This window comes from Haliotis asinina, chromosome 7 (genome assembly GCF_037392515.1).
Source record: "Haliotis asinina isolate JCU_RB_2024 chromosome 7, JCU_Hal_asi_v2, whole genome shotgun sequence".
In the NCBI taxonomy this organism is placed as follows: Eukaryota; Metazoa; Mollusca; class Gastropoda; order Lepetellida; family Haliotidae; genus Haliotis; species Haliotis asinina.
Window position 1 is genome coordinate 494,169 of NC_090286.1, and position 18,338 is coordinate 512,506.

The following is an 18,338-nucleotide window of genomic DNA, read 5'->3' on the forward strand; positions in this document are numbered from 1 at the left end:
GGCACCAAAGTATCTCATGCCAGCATTGATGGATTTTTGTAATTGATACTGTACATATGCACTTCGGCATTATATGTGGGATAAATGCTTTTCATGATAGTTTTAGATGCTCTGTCAGGATGAACCTTTGTAATAACGTCATCTTAACCCTGCCATGCAGGGTTATATCACTTACCTCTCTGCCTTAACCTGGTCATCATCTTGCCATGCAGGGTCAAGTCTCTTCCTTCTTTACAATTATCTAGAAATCATGGCTTTAGGTGAAACTGTCGTTACGAACATGATTATTCCACCATTGCCATTCAGTGCATCACTCATCAGTGTTCCATCTTTATAGTAGCATTCTGTAATTGACCAGGCTATCATGTCCGCCATGACATGCATCAACCAAGAGAGAGACTGACCACATGGGTTCTTCCTTAGGACAAGCATAGGTTCTTCATTAGGAACAAGCATGGGTGCTCCATTAGGACAAGCATGGGTTCTTCCTTAGGACAAGCACGGGTTCCTTCTTACTGCTTGACAAGTATTAGATGAGCCACGACCTGACAAATGACCCCCCAATTTGCATATATGGGAACGCCCTCCAGAACATTCCATTTGAAACAAGAAGGAAACAGGTTGTCGTCTAAATATTGAGAAGTTCAATTTCCTTGTGCGAATGGTGTGGTGATGGTGTTGTGCTGAACTAAATCACTCAAACTAAACAGTAGCAGTATTGATTTCACGCCACATTCAGCTTTTTCGACACAGTCTGCTATAGGGATTGTGATTGTCCAAAATCAAGCACATGACCCAAGGCAGCCAATCATATTACAGTAATGTTGTCCTCGTAAACGTAAACTTTTAGATTCAGACGAACGTTTTGGGAAAATAATGGTATTATGAATGCATTAACCAATAAATGTAAATTATGGGACCTATTGGACATATCGTGCTGCGTTATGATCTGTGACAAATACACTTCATGCATGTTTCTTCTTGAAACATCTTATCTGAGCGTAAAGACTGAGGTGGCGAAAGCCGAGATGTCACTTGACAGTGACTAGACTTCCATTACACGATCGCAGAAAAGGATGGACAGAGTAATTTATATGTACTTTTGACAACTCTTGTGAATGGTGATGTTGATATTATTCATCAGTTTATTCAATTTATTTAATGACATTCTGAACACATTTATTGAATGTAGTTGGACCACTTGAAGTCATGTTTTAATTGTCTCAGCATGGCGTCGATTCCATAATTGTATTTAATGTAGATCTAATGAACATATTCTCAAACAACAAGCAACACACAGCACCCTGCAACGCATTTATTGACAATATTTCAATATAAATACTGAGTACTTTCTCTTCAGATAAAAACTGGTTCAGCCGGAGTGTCCAGAACCACCCGGAACACTGGTATTGCACATGCTTATCCTACCTGTAGCAACCAAGCATATTCGTCCAGATTATTTGCCCCACCTGCTTGTCACAAACATGTTCACTGTGTTGGCTCATCTAATACTTGTCAAGCAGTAGGACAAGCATGGGATCCTTCTTAAGACAAATATGGCTTCCCCTTAGGACAAGCATATGTTCCTACTAACAACAAGCATAGGTTCTACCTTACAAGCATGGATTGCTGCATTAGACAAGCATAGTTTGGTTCTTATAACATGCACAAGTTAATCCTTACAAGTTACTACAGGCATGGGTTGCCTCTCATCAAAAACACTTGCTTGCAATGAATATAAGAAGCACAGTCATCGCTTACATCAAATATGTGAAGCACGGGTTTGCTAGATGTGTAATGAGGAGTTAGGTTTTAAGCTTGGATCAGGTTTGCAGCTGTATCATGACATGTCACCTTCATGTGCCATGTCATAAGTGGTGGAAGTCCTGTTGTGAAAACCTTGATCACAGATGCTGGCATGTGTACTGACTCAGGTAGGCTGTCCTTTGACAACATGGAGTACTGATTAGAATGAAGCTGTATCTGTGCGTGGGTTCTTTTCAGAACTACTTTAGGTGTATCTAGGTCATCTTGTCATCAGGACCATTTTTATTTCCCTTTCCAGACATGGCAAGTGACTCTGTACTGGCTGCGTTCCTGGTGTCCCAGTCGGAGGAGGGTGTGCACTATGTGCGTCTACATGACAGCGAGGACCTTGGCAGCGCCACTGTCAACCGTCAGCTGGTGGACCTGGGGTGTGCACTGCCACTGCCGGGGTCGCTTGTAGAAATGGAGCTGGAGATGGAGGAGGCGAATGCAGACACTATGGAGGAGATGGGTGGGTAGATAATTTCTCCTCACTCTCACAAATATTACTCCTGATGTGATTTTCGGTCATCAAGTGCATTTTGAGCAGCCCCAAGACGCATTGTACTGTATGCAGAAATGCCAACCAAATGCAAAAGAACTCTCTGTTTTGTCTACAAATAAACACTGCTTCTTAAGAAAGTACAAATATGTTTGTAAATTTAGAATGTGTTAAAGAATTTTAGTAAATGGCCATTTAAATGTGTTCATTTGAGTTCAGTATGGTCAAGTATGCCCAGCAATTGCATATTTCCAGGCTAAATCTCAATGCCAACCTTAGTGACAATGCTTGTTTGCAACCTTCATCTGCCTCAGAGCAAACATTAACTTCTGATGACTTGTTATATTTACTCTTTCATAACACTTGGCAAGATCTTAACCAATTTGAAACCATGGTTGAAACATTATCAGTCTTTAGACCTGGTGAAGGCATTCCCTTGTCAGTGTAAATTACTTTCAAAAACATTTCCTCATCATTGTGTTTTAATCATCCCTTTGTCAATCTCGCTTTGCTTCCATGCTGTTCACCCATAACTTTTTAGGTAATATTTGGAAAAGATAAACCTTAGTGATTCATTGGGATCAACATGTGGTTTCAGAGCAGTCCTTCAATGATGTATCCTACCATCGAGAAAACTCTCTGGGGGAGGATTCTGACTCTGATCAAGGTAAGCTCTTGTAACACAACATAACGCATGAAATTGAAGTAAGTAGCTTTCTTTGCTGTTTTCTTCCTTGAACTTGTATTACTGACCTATCCTCCTGATCCATCTTACCATATTCAGGGATATATTCTATGCATGATGTCAGCAACATTTAAGTACTGACGGAAAAAGAAACAAAACTGTTTTTTGGCTGCTGCTGTGTATCCCTAAAATTTACACAATTTCAAATAGCATATGTGGAAATAACCCGCATCAGCCTAACTAGGCATTCAGTGGGATATCTAGAAAAGCATGTTTACTCATAAAATTGAACAGAAATACAAATAGCTGCTGAAACAATAGATCAGACTATAGTTGGCAGTAAGGTTGCTCAGCCAGATATGATGACAGACTGTAGACTCAAATACTTACACTTCCTTCAGACACAAAGGTCCATCTCAAAGATATTTTAGGCCTTTCCGTGTGTGCAGAATACGTCCCATCTGTTGATTAACATCTTACGTGTCATTTTCCATAAAGGTTCTATTTTTGAACTTATCCTATCTCACGTTTTGCAGCCATCTTTGTACTCTTCGACCATGTGTGGAAACGTGCTGTGAGCTAAGTTGAATCAAATCTTACTGGCCTGTGATCACCCGACCTCTGTATCATCTCTATGCTCGGTGCTTGTGCTGCTCTTATGATCATGTGATAAATTTGTGCATTGCTTGGTTATTCTTTCAAGAAGATGGGTAGATCTAATCGCAATATTTTGAAGAAACGGAAACATTGCAGCAATTTTTCTGTGGCTGACCCGCATGCTATTTGTGAGGTTTGTTTGAGGTGCTGCAGGTGGTCACATTGCTGTACTTTCTGCATGAAGCTGGATGACGCCAACTTTTTTGAGTATCGTCAAGTTGCTTAGCAGACAGAGATCGTAAGAAATTAGATGAGGCCCCCATCTACATCAAAATGACTTAAGTTGGAACGTTAGAGGAAGTTGGCAGTGCTTCAGTCTTCGTTTTAGTCTCCTACTGAAGATTTTTTGGTGGAAGCCTCCAACTTCTATCTTAGCAGGTATCTTTGGTGTTTGTTTAGACTGCTTGCCTCTAGTCCGGTCCTGGAAGACAGTAGTTTTGTCATCGTCTGATGTTCCATCTCATACGACTTCAGTTGTGATCGCAGCTTGGTGTGATGCCCTGTATATCTTAACAAAAGGCGAGTTTGGCGCATTCTACTTCACTTTCCATTTTTGTCTCCAGTGCAGCGCTTCATCTAGGAGAGGTGAAGGCTTCCGGTTTGGCACTCTCTCATCCTCTTCACATGGACCCATTATGTAAAGGACAACCTTTTTGTAACAGTGCAGAGCTTTCCTCTGAAGCTTTGTTTACGATTTGTTTATGATGTCAGACAACCACACTTGCAGTTGGAGTGCTCTTTGCTCTTGGTTCTGCGCTTTCACTTGGCACAGAGATCAACCCTGGCTCAGCACTTTCAGCTAGGACAGTGATCAAACCTGGTTTGGCGCTTTCAGTCAGTGTGGTGCCTGCATTCAGAACACCGCTTGCTTCCAGTTCACCACTTACTCACAGCGCTCATACTTCTCATAGTGTCGCGGGTTCGCGCTTCCTCACACCCTTTCTGGTTTTGTGCCCCATCATAGTGCATTTGGCTTTTGAATACCAGTCTGCTTCGTTTGTCATTCACGACATTGCCTGGGAGTTCGGCACTTCCTCATAATACAGTTGATTTGGCGCTCCCTTATGGCATACCTGGTTGGCATCAGCGGTCACTTGCAGAGTGTCTAGGGTGGCAATTGGTAACAATGCATATGGTTCGGTGATCTCTTGGGCTTTCTACTGCCTTAACGTTTGTATCCTATGCAACTGGTATGCTGGTACGTTACCTTGTGCCGCTCACTACTTCTAAAATGTTGGCATCGCATTTGGCGTCACCCTTGATGGGTTTTACTACTGCATGATCTTGGTTTAGCTAGTGTTTGCTTACCAGTTACATCAGTTTATGCGAAGACCAGACCTCTTACATCCTGCATCACTTAACTAGTGGCATCTTTATATATGGCCTTTGATAACTTGAGGAAGGTCAAGGATGCGTTCGTGACTACACGCTTCAGTTTACCATTGGAGCATGTACATGACTTTTCAGTCATGATTGTGTCTCCTCTGGTGGATGATGATATTGCGCTGTTGGGGTCGACTTGGAGAGCCTACTCTCCATTTCTGGTTGAAGATCATGAACTCCTACATTTGGTTGGTGCCATCAGGAAGGGTATGGCCCCGCTCAATATGATTTTGACAGCATCTGAAGCAGTTGCTGTGGTGGTTGCACCTGCATCTTCACATCAGCAGGCATATATTCAGGCTACTATGGTGTTGATGTAAGAACAGTTCCAGACTATTCTGGACCAGTTGGCACATTTTTTCTCCTACGTCACTGCAATGTGTCGTTGAGGTTCTGTCCATTTATCCTCCTGGGAGGATAGATTTTGCACTTACCTCTTTCATCAGCCCTAGTTGGGTAGATCTCTTTTCAGTGGGGCTATTCAGGAAGTGGCCAGTCAAGTGGGGCAAGAAGCTCACCTGCAAGTTTCAGTAGAACTGCTGAAATACCAACGTTTGCAGTTGGAAGATTCAATGCACCAAAGATGACCTGCTCGGTATGTTCCCTCGAACCCAGATCTGCAATCGCCTTCCCTTCGAGCATGAGGGAGCAACAGATGCTCTGGACACCAACATCAGTCCTTCACTGCTACTAGACCAGCCTCCACTTCCGATCAGTCCTCCATCCAGAAACCTGACAAACAGTGACTGTTCTGTCCCATTTGTGCCTATACAGATTTCTTCAGTAGGTGGAAGGCATGTGACTTGTGTCCCCAAACTGGACCATTTGGGACAACCCTTGTGTTCTTGCCACCCTGTTGAAGGGGTTTCAACTTCCTGTTGTCAGTAATCATCCTCCGACACTCTTCCCAGACCAGAACGTATCCCACTCAGCAGGTTGTTCTATGATCCATTGCTATCTATGACACATTGCTTCAGATGCAGTCACTAGGCTCGACTCAGACCGAGCCAGGTTTCTACTCTGCACTCTTTTTTGTTCCAAAGAAAGACTTGGACAAGTTGAGACTCATCTTCAATATGAAGGCTTTCAACAAGGTGTTTCTTCAACCTGGATGGTGTCAGTGGCCCTTCTCAGAACTGTCATCAAGCCAGGGGATTACATGGTCACTCTAAATCTGCAGAATGTATACCTCCGATTGGGTCATTTGTCCCTTCAGGAAGCGAAGAGAAAATACCACATATCGCAAGCCCTGAGTCACGAAAAAAAAGACAACTTCCTTTTCTTCAAGACCCTGCTGAGGAGGTGTTCCCACATCTTGTTCTCCAACCAAGAGAAACATATGCTGGAGAGATCAGGCCACACCTACAAGCACTACCAGATCCCATGCCAGTTTCTGGAACTGAATTTGCTGTACTGTCGTAATTTCGTAGCAGACGGCAAAATAGTTGATTTCGTCTTCAGCTACCTGCCCCGCCAATTTCAACCCGCAATGGGCAAATTTCTAATCGTTCTTGCTAACGACAGACACAAGCGCCAATGCACGGAGTGCGTCGCTGCCAACTCCCCACTGTCTTTGATGTAGACGACTCGGCTTGAAATGGGGTCTGTGGCAATTCAAAGACATGGACTACACAACTCAGGAACACCTCACGCTGGAGGTTCGAGAAGAAATCCCCGACTACATCCAGAACATGGAGTACTTGTATGATGATGACTACCACCTGTGGTGCCTTTAATACTAACTCCTCCTCGACACACTGGCGGAAAAATGTCCATGCAAGAAGAAAGATTCTTGTACCTTCCGACAACTAGCAGAAAAAGCAGGGCCACCACAAGGATATCGGAAAAGTATTCAGTGCACACCGCCATATCGAACAGGAAAGACGATCGGTTTCGTTTCCGAAGCAGACCTCAAAAACTTGGTTACTTGGTAGATATGTGTTGCAGACCCCAAAGTGGTGCCTTTTGCTATTTACAGGTTTTTATGATGTATTATTTTCTCTTTTCCATGCACACGTTGCTGACTTCATTTCTGCAGCACAACTGGAAAATCATTTCATATCTTTCAAAAGACCTTGGCAGATATACGAGATAGATCTTGAAATGGTGACTTTTTCTAATTACTGATATATGGCATTTATATTTTTCATGAATTCCATGGAAACAAGTCTCACTTGGTCTAAAAACACAATAAGTAACTGTCAGATGATTTGTCCTTTCAAATATGTGGGTGCCGGGGGGATATGTCATCTTCTGATGACTCTTGTTTTTGTTTTTCCATGGGACATTTTGGTGTTAGTCTTATGGTGGGGTGGGCTTCGTTTCCGGAGCAGAACTCAAAAACCATTTAAGTTTCTTCTGCAAAACTGGGTTTATATATCAATCAGAAGCTGAAGTGGTGCCTTTTGGTATTTACATGTTTTTGTGATTTATTATTTTCTGGGTTTCCATGGAAACATTTCAGACATAGTCTCAAAATGGAGGGATGGACTTCGTTTCCGGAGCAGAACTCAAAACCCAATCAATATTTTCTGCAAAACTTGGTAGATATATCAGTCTGAACCTGTAGTGGTGCCTTTTGGTATTTACAGGTTTTTGTGATTTATTATTTTCTCGGTTTCCATGGAAATGTTTCAGACATAGTCTGAAAAGTGGGAGGTGTGTTTCGTTTCCGGAGCAGAACTCAAAAACCCTTCAATATTTTTCTGCAAAACTTGGTAGATATATCAGTCAGAACCTGAAAGGGTGCCTCCTGCTATGTACAGGATCTTGTGATGTATTATTTTCTCTGTTTCCATGGAAACGTTTCGGACCTAGTCTGAAAAGTGAGAGGTGTGTTTCGTTTCCAGAGCAGAACTCAAAAACGTCTTAATATCTGTCCATAAAACTTTGCTGATGTGTGTGGCAGACCCCAAAGTTGTGACTTTTGCTCTCTACAAGTTTTTGTTATTTTATTATTTTCTCAGTTTCCATGGAAACGTTTCTGACTTCGTCTCAAAATGAAGGGATGGGCTTCCATTCCAGTGGTGCCTTTGCTGTGTACAGCATCTTGTGATTTATTATTTTTTCGGTTTCCATGGAAATGTTTTGGACCTAGTCTGAAAAGTGAGAGGTGTGTTTCATTTCCAGAGCAGAACTTAAAAACTTCTTAATATCTGTTAGTAAAACTTTCTAGATATGTGTGGCAGACCCCAAAGTGGTGCCTTTTGGTTCTTAAAGGTTTTTGTGATTTAGTATTTTCTTGGTTTCCATTGAAACGTTTCGGACTTAGTCTCAAAATGAAGGGGTGGGCTTCGTTCCCAGAGCACAACTCGAAAACCATTTCATATCTTTCAACAGATCTTGGCAGGTATATGAGACAGATCTTGAAATTGTGACTTTGCTGGTTACACATATATGGCATTTATAATTTCAATGAATTCCATGGAAACAATTCAAACGTAGTCTAAAAAAACAATGAGTAACTCTCAGATTATTTGTCCTTTCAAACATGTGGGGGCCTGGGGGATATGTCATCTTCTGATGACTCTTGTTTTCCATACTTTCTATATGTCTACATGGAATTCCTATTTTGGGGACCCGTGAAGGTCCCGGGGTAGAATAGGCCTTCCGCAACCCATGCTTGCCATAAAAGGTGACTATGCTTGTCGTAAGAGGCGACTAATGGGATCGGCTGGTCAGACTAGCTGACTTGGTTGACACATGTCATCGGTTCCCCATTGCGCAGATCGATGCTCATGTTGTTGATCACTGGATTGTCTGGTCCAGACTCGATTATTTACAGACCTTCGCCATATAGCTGGAATATTGCAAAGTGCGACGTAAAACTAAACTCACTCACTCACTCACCTATTATGGGAAAGTCCAGTTTTTCCTACATCCAGCCACAATTTGCTTGTAGCATAAAGAAGCAAACTCCTAGCAAATTCCAAACAGATTGTAGCAAAAACAAACAAACTCTAAGCACATTATGCCATTGTTTGTTTTTGCTACAACTTTTTTGGAGTTTGCTTGAAGTCAAAAAAGTTGGCTGACCAGTCCCAGAAATTCCAACCTTCGGCTTTTGGTCTTTCCGTCGTCCTTGCTCACCTTACATCAGTAGATTATAAACGTTTGGAAGAGAAAGACTTTGAGCATATCACCTTTAAGACCTTCTTTTTGTTAGCTTTGGCCACTGCTGCTCCTATCTCCGAATTACATGCTCTTGATGCTTCTCAGGTACGATTTGGAAGGTCTGCACATGCCAAGGTGTTTCTTGATTTGAGGTGGGATTTTCTCACCAAGAAGAAATTACCAGGTCTCCTGTATTACCCTGGCCTTTTTGTTGAAGTCTATGATCCTGCATGCACATGGGTTTGCAGACCTCCCTCCATCATCGATGGCAAAAGCCTCATGAGACAAGAACGCTTGCCTCTCTACCATGGCGCTGGACAGGAAATGTTCCTTTCAGTCCATCATGGAGGGATGCTTTTGGAAGTCAGATATGGTATTTGCATCGCATTATCTTCGGGATCTCTCTGTTGCTGACATGGAAGGTCTCTATCAGTTTCAGCCCTGGGCCTGGCGCAGCCAGAGTCAACAACCCATTTTCACAGATAAAGTAATCCTCCTGCGCGTTGGTCTGCTCTCTGCTTATTAAGATAGCAGTGTTATCCATACCTGGAGCTTCTGGACTATTCCCTCATTGACTGTCATCCAGCGTGTGTCTGGTGGGGGTAGATTCAAAGCCAGGACTGGACAAAATCACTGGCGTCTCCTGATAAATCATGGGGTAGCGTTGTTTGCATGGCAAACTGGGTCCATTTGTTTATCAAAAGTTGTGGCTAAAAACCACATTAAATCCGGAGCACCCACTCCTTAGAGTTTTTCTGCTGTTAAGCCATGGGGTTTTGTAGAAGCAACCCATCACAAGTGTTGAGTTGGTGCTTCTCCTTGCCGCCTTGTGTTTGAGTACTCGTGTCTGCAAAGGTTTCAGGGTAAACTGCGGCCCTCCTGCCAACTGTGGGATACTGCATAACGTGAGAGAGGATAAGTTTAAAACATTAAAAATTTTAACTACTAATTGTATGTTTATATACTTATCCTATCTCACACAATGGATGCCCACCCAACCTGCCCCACATCACAGATTACAGGGTAGCTCCAAGAGGAGAATGACAAGCACAGATTGTCACATGATCAGTGGTCACAGCGATGATTGACAGGTACTGATGTCAAGGTTGGGGCAGAGGTTTGGTGGTCATGGGCAAGTAAGATTTGATTCAGCTTAGCTCATAGCACATTTCCACACGTGGTTGAACAGTAAGAAGACAGCTGCATAATGTGAGATAGGATAAGTGTATAAGTATACAATTTATGGTTAAAATTTCCAGGTTGAGATACGTAAAAGTGTACACCAGGGAAAGGTTAATTTAGCCATCTTAATATCCATAATATTATCATCATTTTTCATAACCTCAACTTTTAAAAATGCCCATCAAAGAAGAAAAACATTCTCAGCAGGAAGAAATTCAAACAATTTTGGTGCAGTGATGGCAAAAGTTGTATCTCCCAGTAGTATTCCAGGTGGAATGTGTAATCTCTGTCGCCAACTTTAATGAATACAGTGTTTCATTTGGCTCTTCATGACTGTGAGTCAAGGCGACTTGTTACAACTTGAAACACTGAGTCAGATTTTATCAAAGTGAGTCAATATAGTTTCCTTTCAACGTTTGTGGAAAAATGGTTTGAATTTTTATGTGTACAATGAACTTTAATATCTAGCTGACTCAGACTGACGGATACTGTTTCAAACTATGTAGTAACTTGAACACATGAGGAGTCTTATTTTTGCTCTCGCACAATTAGATAATTGATTGAGAGTCAGGATCCTAGTCACAACTACTGCGACTTCCACTAGCGGGCTGAACAGGTTAGGCAGCTTTGTATCAAAGCTGACTTTCATAGGGCCAGTGTATACAATGTATGATAAATTAATCCAGTCTGTGTTAACTAAATGCATCCATCCATTGGACTGTGCCAGAGACCAATGTCACTAACTGACTTAAATGGTGACGAATTAATCTGGTTACTAATTAAGAAGCAATGTCACATGTTTCATTTTGAAAGCTGATGACTCTCGTGACCTTGGATTGACCTTCAACACCACTGGGCACTCCATGCTTGATCAGACAGCAAACACCACATATGAACAGGACACCACTCTCGAGCTAGGTAAGCAACACCACACATAATCCACACATGAGGGACTGTTGGCACAGAGTCGGTATTCTGTGTGTGAATGAGGGACTGGTTGGCACAGAGTCGGTGTTCTGTGTGGATGAGGGATTGGTTGGCACGGAGTCGGTATTCTGTGTGTGAATGAGGGACTGGTTGGCTCGGAGTCGGTATTCTGTGTGTGAATGAGGGACTGGTTGGCACAGAGTCGGTGTTCTGTGTGGATGAGGGATTGGTTGGCACGGAGTCGGTATTCTGTGTGTGAATGAGGGACTGGTTGGCTCGGAGTCGGTATTCTGTGTGTGAATGAGGGACTGGTTGGCTCGGAGTTGGTATTCTGTGTGAATGAGGTACTGGTTGGTTTGATGTAAATTTCATAGCTGATTCACCACACATCCATTTGGTACATTGAATATGTGTCAGTTGAGTATGTATATCTATATGTTAAACGTCTAAATGGGCCTTATACTAATTATTCTAATTCCCACACTGTGGCAGACGAAAAACATCAGTATATAGGGCTTACAAAATCCTGAATAGTGTAAGTGTGTCATTGTCTTGCAGTTGGAGGAAGCATCCTGGATTCAGACCGGGATACTGTAACCCCGAAACCAGGACATTCTGATGACAGTGCTTTGTTGTGTGGGGAAATAATGGGACAACTTTTAGATCGGAGTAGGGACATTGCAGAGGCTGCTGGACATGACATTTGTCAGGCCATAGTGGAAGACTTGGTGACTCAAAGTGAGGCTTGCCATGAAGAAAGTGAGACTTGTGATAAGAGTGAGGCTGATGCTGTGAAGACACAGTTTGAAGACAACAGTGAAGGTGACAAAGAGGAGGTAGACAAAGCAGAGTCTGAACAACTACAACAGCAACAGAAGCCTGAGGAAGATGCAGGACAGGCCTCGGAGGGGCAGGGGACACAGTCTGAAGAGGACACAGTCGGGGAAGAGACACCAGAGTCAGACTCAGCTCTCAGAAATGGTGACATGTTAAAGGCAAATTGTTTGGAAGAGAGAACTGAATGTGATTCTGCCCAGGCTCGAAATGGTGGTGTAGAGGTAGCAGAAGACTGTCCAGGTGAGGAGGAGTTCAGTGATGCAGAGGACGGCAGGGCTGAGGACGTTGTTCAAAGAACTGCAGCTGAAGGAGACTCAACGGCCGAGTGTGACAAGGACAGAGATACTGCAGCAAGGAAACTCCTGGCAGCTGAGGAAGATCATTAGTACAGTTATGTGTTGTCCTGAGAGATCGTTTATCTGAGGATGAAAAGCAAAAATGTTTTTTTTGTCTGGTCTAGTAGTCAGTGAGACTTTTTAAACAGTGATTTACAAATAAAATATCATGGTGATTCTTGTCCTGCATGTCCAGATCAAAGCATTGCTGTTGCCAGATTTCAACATGCACATCACACCAAAGACCTGTGTTTGATTCCTTACATTGGTGCAATGTGTGAAGTTCATGTCTGGTGTCCCTACGTGAGAAGTACTGGAATTTCTTTCTTGAACTGAGCAATGTCATAGTATCTTGCAAAGTGAGAAGGGTGCATATAGAATGTTTGGTTTTCTGTCCAGGTATGGCAACAGAAGGATCTTGGGCCGAATAATGATTTGAAAAGATATTTTATATTTCTTTGATAGATACTGAGACTGATTCCCTGTATGGGTTTTGTGTAGACAATCATTTGTGCTTCTAAAATATTTCCAATATTTCTCAAAGTAAATAAGTATCTACATCGACTTCTCAAGCAAACCCCAGCTTTACTTGATATGTTTAGTCTCCCCGCCACGTGACCTTTCTCAACAGAGCTGTGGACACTGTCAGACTTAAGTTGCTGTAGGTTATGTTGGAATCCATTGCTGAAGGGCGATGTCATCCAGACTTTTGCACACTGAAGGTCATGTGTTTTCAAGTATGGATTTAGCATTGTATCTTTTCTGAAGTTCAATTTCCTTAGCTAGTTGTTCTGAACTTAAGTGGCCTTCATATAACTTGCTGAGAATAGAATAACTGTTTTCAGCAGTTGTAATTCAGAGAAATCATAAAGATCTGAAGAACTATGTGATTATACACCAGTATACACTTGACTGTATGTACAATGTGTATATATCATATATTCTCTCAGCAAGGATATACATGACATATTGTCACGCTTCAAACAATATTGATTGTGGGCATTATCGGGGCACTTTAGGATTTTACTTTACTTTTTCAACATTTGTTTCATTACCTTCATAGTTACAGATGTTATCTCTTAGTAATAATTTCTGAGGATTCTTTCCAGAATGTATGTCATGTTTGCCATTACAATTTTTTGGAGAATATCTGAGGTTGTGGAGATATTGTGTTGATGTGGTGATCCTTATCATCAACATGATTCAGTCATCCCTCTGAAAGGCCAGAATTAATTTGGACAACCCTTTGTTACTTTTCCAAAAGGGTGCCTGCGAATGGGTAGTTGGAGTAGATGGGTCCCCTGCCTACACACCAGAAACCTGTAGGTTCAGATCCCAGGTAGTCCATTTTGTCAGTACTGTAGTCATGATTGGATCAGTACTTTAGCCATGAACATGGGTTTCACCCAAGTGATGTGTGTCTGAGGCAATGACAGTTTAGATTTTCTTCCTACAATGTGATGACATGCTGTCATAACCTTGGAGCACTTTTCAAAGCAGCTCTAAAACCAACCAAACCAGCAGCTAACAAAACCATTTGGTGTTATCTTTCAGGCAGTATACAATCTTGCTCACATGGTTGTGTGTTACAAGTCCTCATGGCAATCATATGCAACAGGTGGGTGGACAGGATGGAGACACCAGATGCATCTGAGACTTCCTGTATATTTGATAAACAAACCTCTGCTAAACTGATTACAAGAATGATCTGTTACATATAATGTCAACATCACTGCTGTATTGGTAGGGTCCATTTATTTGTGCTGCATATCCTGGGATGTCATAGGATGAGTTAATTTGTCTTCAATGGGCTGAAACAGACTCACATATGAGGGTCCTTTTGTTGGGACAGACCCATGGTGTTGCTGTAGGAACCTGGGCCTAAATTTTATAAACTGTCTTAGCACTAAGAAACTCTTAACTTTCATACATTAACATTAACTTATGATGGTTTTAGTGCTAAGATAAAATCTACACCCACGTGGCTTGGACAGACCCATGGTGTTGCTCCAAGAACACTGTGGTTTGGACAGACCCATGGTGTTGCTCCAAGAACCCTGTGGTTTGGAAAGACCCATGGTGTTGCTCCAAGAACCCTGTGGTTTGGAAAGACCCATGGTGTTGCTCCAAGAACACTGTGGTTTGGACAGACCCATGGTGTTGCTCCAAGAACCCTGTGGTTTGGAAAGACCCATGGTGTTGCTCCAAGAACACTGTGGTTTGGACAGACCCATGGTGTTGCTCCAAGAACCCTGTGGTTTGGAAAGACCCATGGTGTTGCTCCAAGAACACTGTGGTTTGGACAGACCCATGTTGCTCCAAGAACCCTGTGGCTTGGACAGACCCATGGTTTTGCTCCAGGTACCCTGTGGTTTGGACAGACCCATGGTGTTGCTCCAAGAACCCTGTGGTTTGGACAGACCCATGGTGTTGCTCCAAGAACCCTGTGGTTTGGACAGACCCATGGTGTTGCTCCAAGAACCCTGTGGTTTGGACAGACCCATGTTGCTCCAAGAACCCTGTTGTTTGGACTAACCCGTGGTTGTGATCCAGGTTACTGAAGTAACTTAAGTACGCATTTCTTTGTGTTTATAAGGAACTATTGACTGCTGTATGTTACTTTTATGTTAGTGCTGAAGGTTACATTTACATTTGCCATTGACCGTTCATGTCAATAAATTACTATATAAAACACTGTTGTTGCGTTTGGTTGCTTGCTGTCATGTGACTGACTGATTGATCATGGGTGGCTCAACAATTTGTTGCAGAAAGTAACTTTCTATGTTAGAATCAAGATTCTCCCCTTATTATTTAATGTGCACACGGAAATAGTATTACAATTCTATGAGCAAAGGCAAGCATCCCATACAGTGTGTGTTTCTGACCTAAGGCTAATATTAAGTTTCAGTTAAATGGAAATCCAATTGAATAAGTTATTGTTAAGCACTCTTAACTGACAGCTAGTCATACATTGCAAATTATATATTTGTTCAGAATGCAGATATGTCATTTAGGGCTATTGCAAGTGACGTTGGTCGTCCTCTGTCTACTGTCAGCCATCTAACTGATGACCATGAGTGTTCACACCTGTGAGGATAGAAGTGGCAACCGTGTTCAAAAATGCTACACAATCAATTGTCAGGAGTCTAATTCAGGCAGGTATAGTGCTTGACAAAAGTTAATTTCTTGTGCACAAAATAATAACTTTGAGCATGTTCAGTTTAGCAGAGGTTCAAGGAAGATGTGGGGGGAACCTCATACATGATAGGGGACAGCTGATGATTCTTCACTCCCACAGAGTGTTTGGCGTATTCTGCCACCCATACTTACTCAGAGATCTATCCGCCTGTACAAATCTTGATATACTGGAAGATTTACATCAAGCGAGTTTAGTCTTACGCTGCACTCAGCAATATACCAGCCATATGGCGGTGGTCTGTAAATACCCTGGGACATGAAGGGAGATGGATGGTACAAGGTCCAGCTGGGACATGAAGGGAAATGGATGGGGATGATACAGGGTCTCGCTGGGACATGATGGGAGATGGATGGGGATGGTACAGGGTCTCGCTGGGACATGATGGGAAATGGATGGGGATGATACAGGGTCTCGCTGGGACATGATGGATGGGGATGGTACAGGGTCTCGCTGGGACATGATGGGAAATGGATGGGGATGGTACAGGGTCTCGCTGAGATATGAGAGTGGTACAAGGTCCTACAGGACATGGAGGGAGATGGAACAAGATCCTGCTGACACATGGAGGGAGATGGAACAAGATCCTGCTGGGACATGGAGGGAGACTGAACAAGATCCTGCTGACACATGGAGGGAGATGGAACAAGATCCTGCTGACACATGGAGGGAGATACTACAAGGTCCTGCTGGAATGTGGAGAAGGTACAAGGTCCTGCAGGACATGAAAGGAGATGAAAAAAGGCCCTACTGGGACATTAGAAAGGAACTGTTTGATAAAAGATGCAATAACAAAGATGTCATTAACCACAACAGGAAAGACAGCAGATGTGGGTTTGGTCTGCCTTGAACCTTCAGATGAGAGGAACACAAGGGATACAGATATAAACAATATTTACAATACATCTATTTACAAATCAAAGCTCAAGGTGAACTCTTAAAACAAGTGTTCTTTCAGTCACTTGTTTTCCACAATTCCTTTGCTCCTCAAGTGTTTTTTGCAAAGAACCGTCTCCATTGTTACTGATTTACCTACAGTATTTGCATTAGAACACTGAACATATCACACGTCTACTATAGTGTTTGTGAGTCCTATAGAATCAATTAACAGTCAACAATTCCATGTTGATGGGAGCCCTGAGGACAATGTACACCGGTCTCTGTAGCAGGTTTTCATGAGGATGTACAACAACCATTGCCCACTATGTAGGGTACTCCAAATAAGCAGTGTCCATGAAGCGTCATGATGATAATGATGGAGGTCACCAACACTCCACCAAGTGTCATGTGAGATGGGAACTTGCTTCAGTCTAATGAATTGATTAAGTTCTTCCACTGAGTCTGTCTGTGTTTCCAACATTGTCCTTTTCACATCAGCCAACACGCTTCCCCATCCAGAATTTGGGTTTTGTTCTTATCTTCTTGGAAATTTCCTTGGCTGAGCGACCAATGTGACGCCTCTCTGCCTGGTGTTCTTGTTGGAGCATCTCTTTTTTCTTCTGGTGGGCACTCTGGTGAATAAAGTAAAATATACCATGGAGATTACTAGCCAGGGGATAATATAGCACAGCTGAATGATGCTGAATTTAGGTGAAACAGACATGAAACACATGAAGCAGACGTACACTTGAAAGGAAGATTACAAATGACTTCTGTAGTAACTGCTGGTCTACATGTGGTCCATGTCTGGTTGAATTGGTATCAAGCTAAGGTTGTCAATGTGATCTGGACAAAAACCTGGTCTGTCTTTCAATTGTCTATCTGCTAGATATATAGTATTTCATGAGGTCTGTGAGGTATTCTGATACCCACACTCCAGGCACATCTCCACTAGGAATTCAAAGCTAAGGACAATCCACAAAAGGTCACATGCAACATAACACGGCGTAAAAAAATGCTTCAACCTATAAAGTTGAAGAAAATCACGATGAAAAAAAGCCTGCAAAATTTGAGTTCAAACAATTCACTTATTTCCCCTAGCACTGGGGGAAAAAGTGTTTTCAGCACCTATGCTGCACTGCGCTTATAATGCATGTGCAGTGAATAGCTTTGTGGAGCTTGAAACAGTATTTATTGACACCTATATGTCTGCTTGCCTGTCTGCTAATGGCAATATGCATTGCACAATTTCAATCCCTGACCACATTTGAAATTAACACCTATCTGGTTTATAAGCCATCGTATAGGCAAATGAACCAGTGGCCAATGAAATGGTTTCGTTACACTTGAGTGCACACCCATCAGCTCTGACTGGGTTCGGTATTGCAGCTGGGACATTTCAAGGGAGGTAAACCCAAGTTAAAAATATTGCACTGTTGTTTTGCAATTATACACTTATAATTTCGTTTATTAGGTTTTATTTAATCAACAATGCTTTTTATATACCCTTCAAAAAAAGTAGGGGAACTGTACTTTCAATGTACGATTGTCAAAATTTGGAGATATATGGGATTGAATCAATGTTGATTCTATAATAATGGATGCTTTGAGAATGCATCACCACATGGATTTCATTCAAAGCAAAGCTGTTCGTTCAGTTATCCCCCTTGTTAGGTGACTTGAGTATGACAATTTGACCCTGAAAACCCAGACCATGCACAGATGCAAGAAAATTATCAGAAAAAATGGTCTACAGTGATTTATCGACCTGCCTGAAAACCATCAAGATTCATAGTGACGTCCCATGCACGTGTAGGAGGCTCCCATATTGTGAGC

At 42.3% G+C, this 18,338-nt stretch overlaps 2 protein-coding genes across 3 annotated transcripts in view; one reads left to right on the forward strand and one right to left on the reverse strand.

The window, feature by feature from the left end:
• Nucleotides 1-15,122, forward strand: part of LOC137291834 (maternal protein tudor-like) — a 48,851-nt gene extending 33,729 nt beyond the window's left edge. For both annotated transcript variants that reach the window (XM_067823376.1, XM_067823377.1), the window contains exons 9-12: nucleotides 2,066-2,278; nucleotides 2,907-2,975; nucleotides 11,142-11,246; nucleotides 11,814-15,122. In XM_067823376.1, the coding sequence (XP_067679477.1) occupies nucleotides 2,066-2,278; nucleotides 2,907-2,975; nucleotides 11,142-11,246; nucleotides 11,814-12,478 (1,052 nt within the window). In that variant the 3' untranslated portion in view covers nucleotides 12,479-15,122. The remainder of the gene's footprint in view (nucleotides 1-2,065; nucleotides 2,279-2,906; nucleotides 2,976-11,141; nucleotides 11,247-11,813) is intronic.
• LOC137291835 (nucleolar protein 10-like) overlaps nucleotides 15,114-18,338 on the reverse strand; it is a 29,056-nt gene continuing 25,831 nt past the window's right edge. Inside the window, exon 19 of the mRNA XM_067823378.1 lies at nucleotides 15,114-17,134. Coding sequence (XP_067679479.1) covers nucleotides 16,997-17,134 — 138 coding nt within the window. The 3' untranslated portion in view covers nucleotides 15,114-16,996. The remainder of the gene's footprint in view (nucleotides 17,135-18,338) is intronic.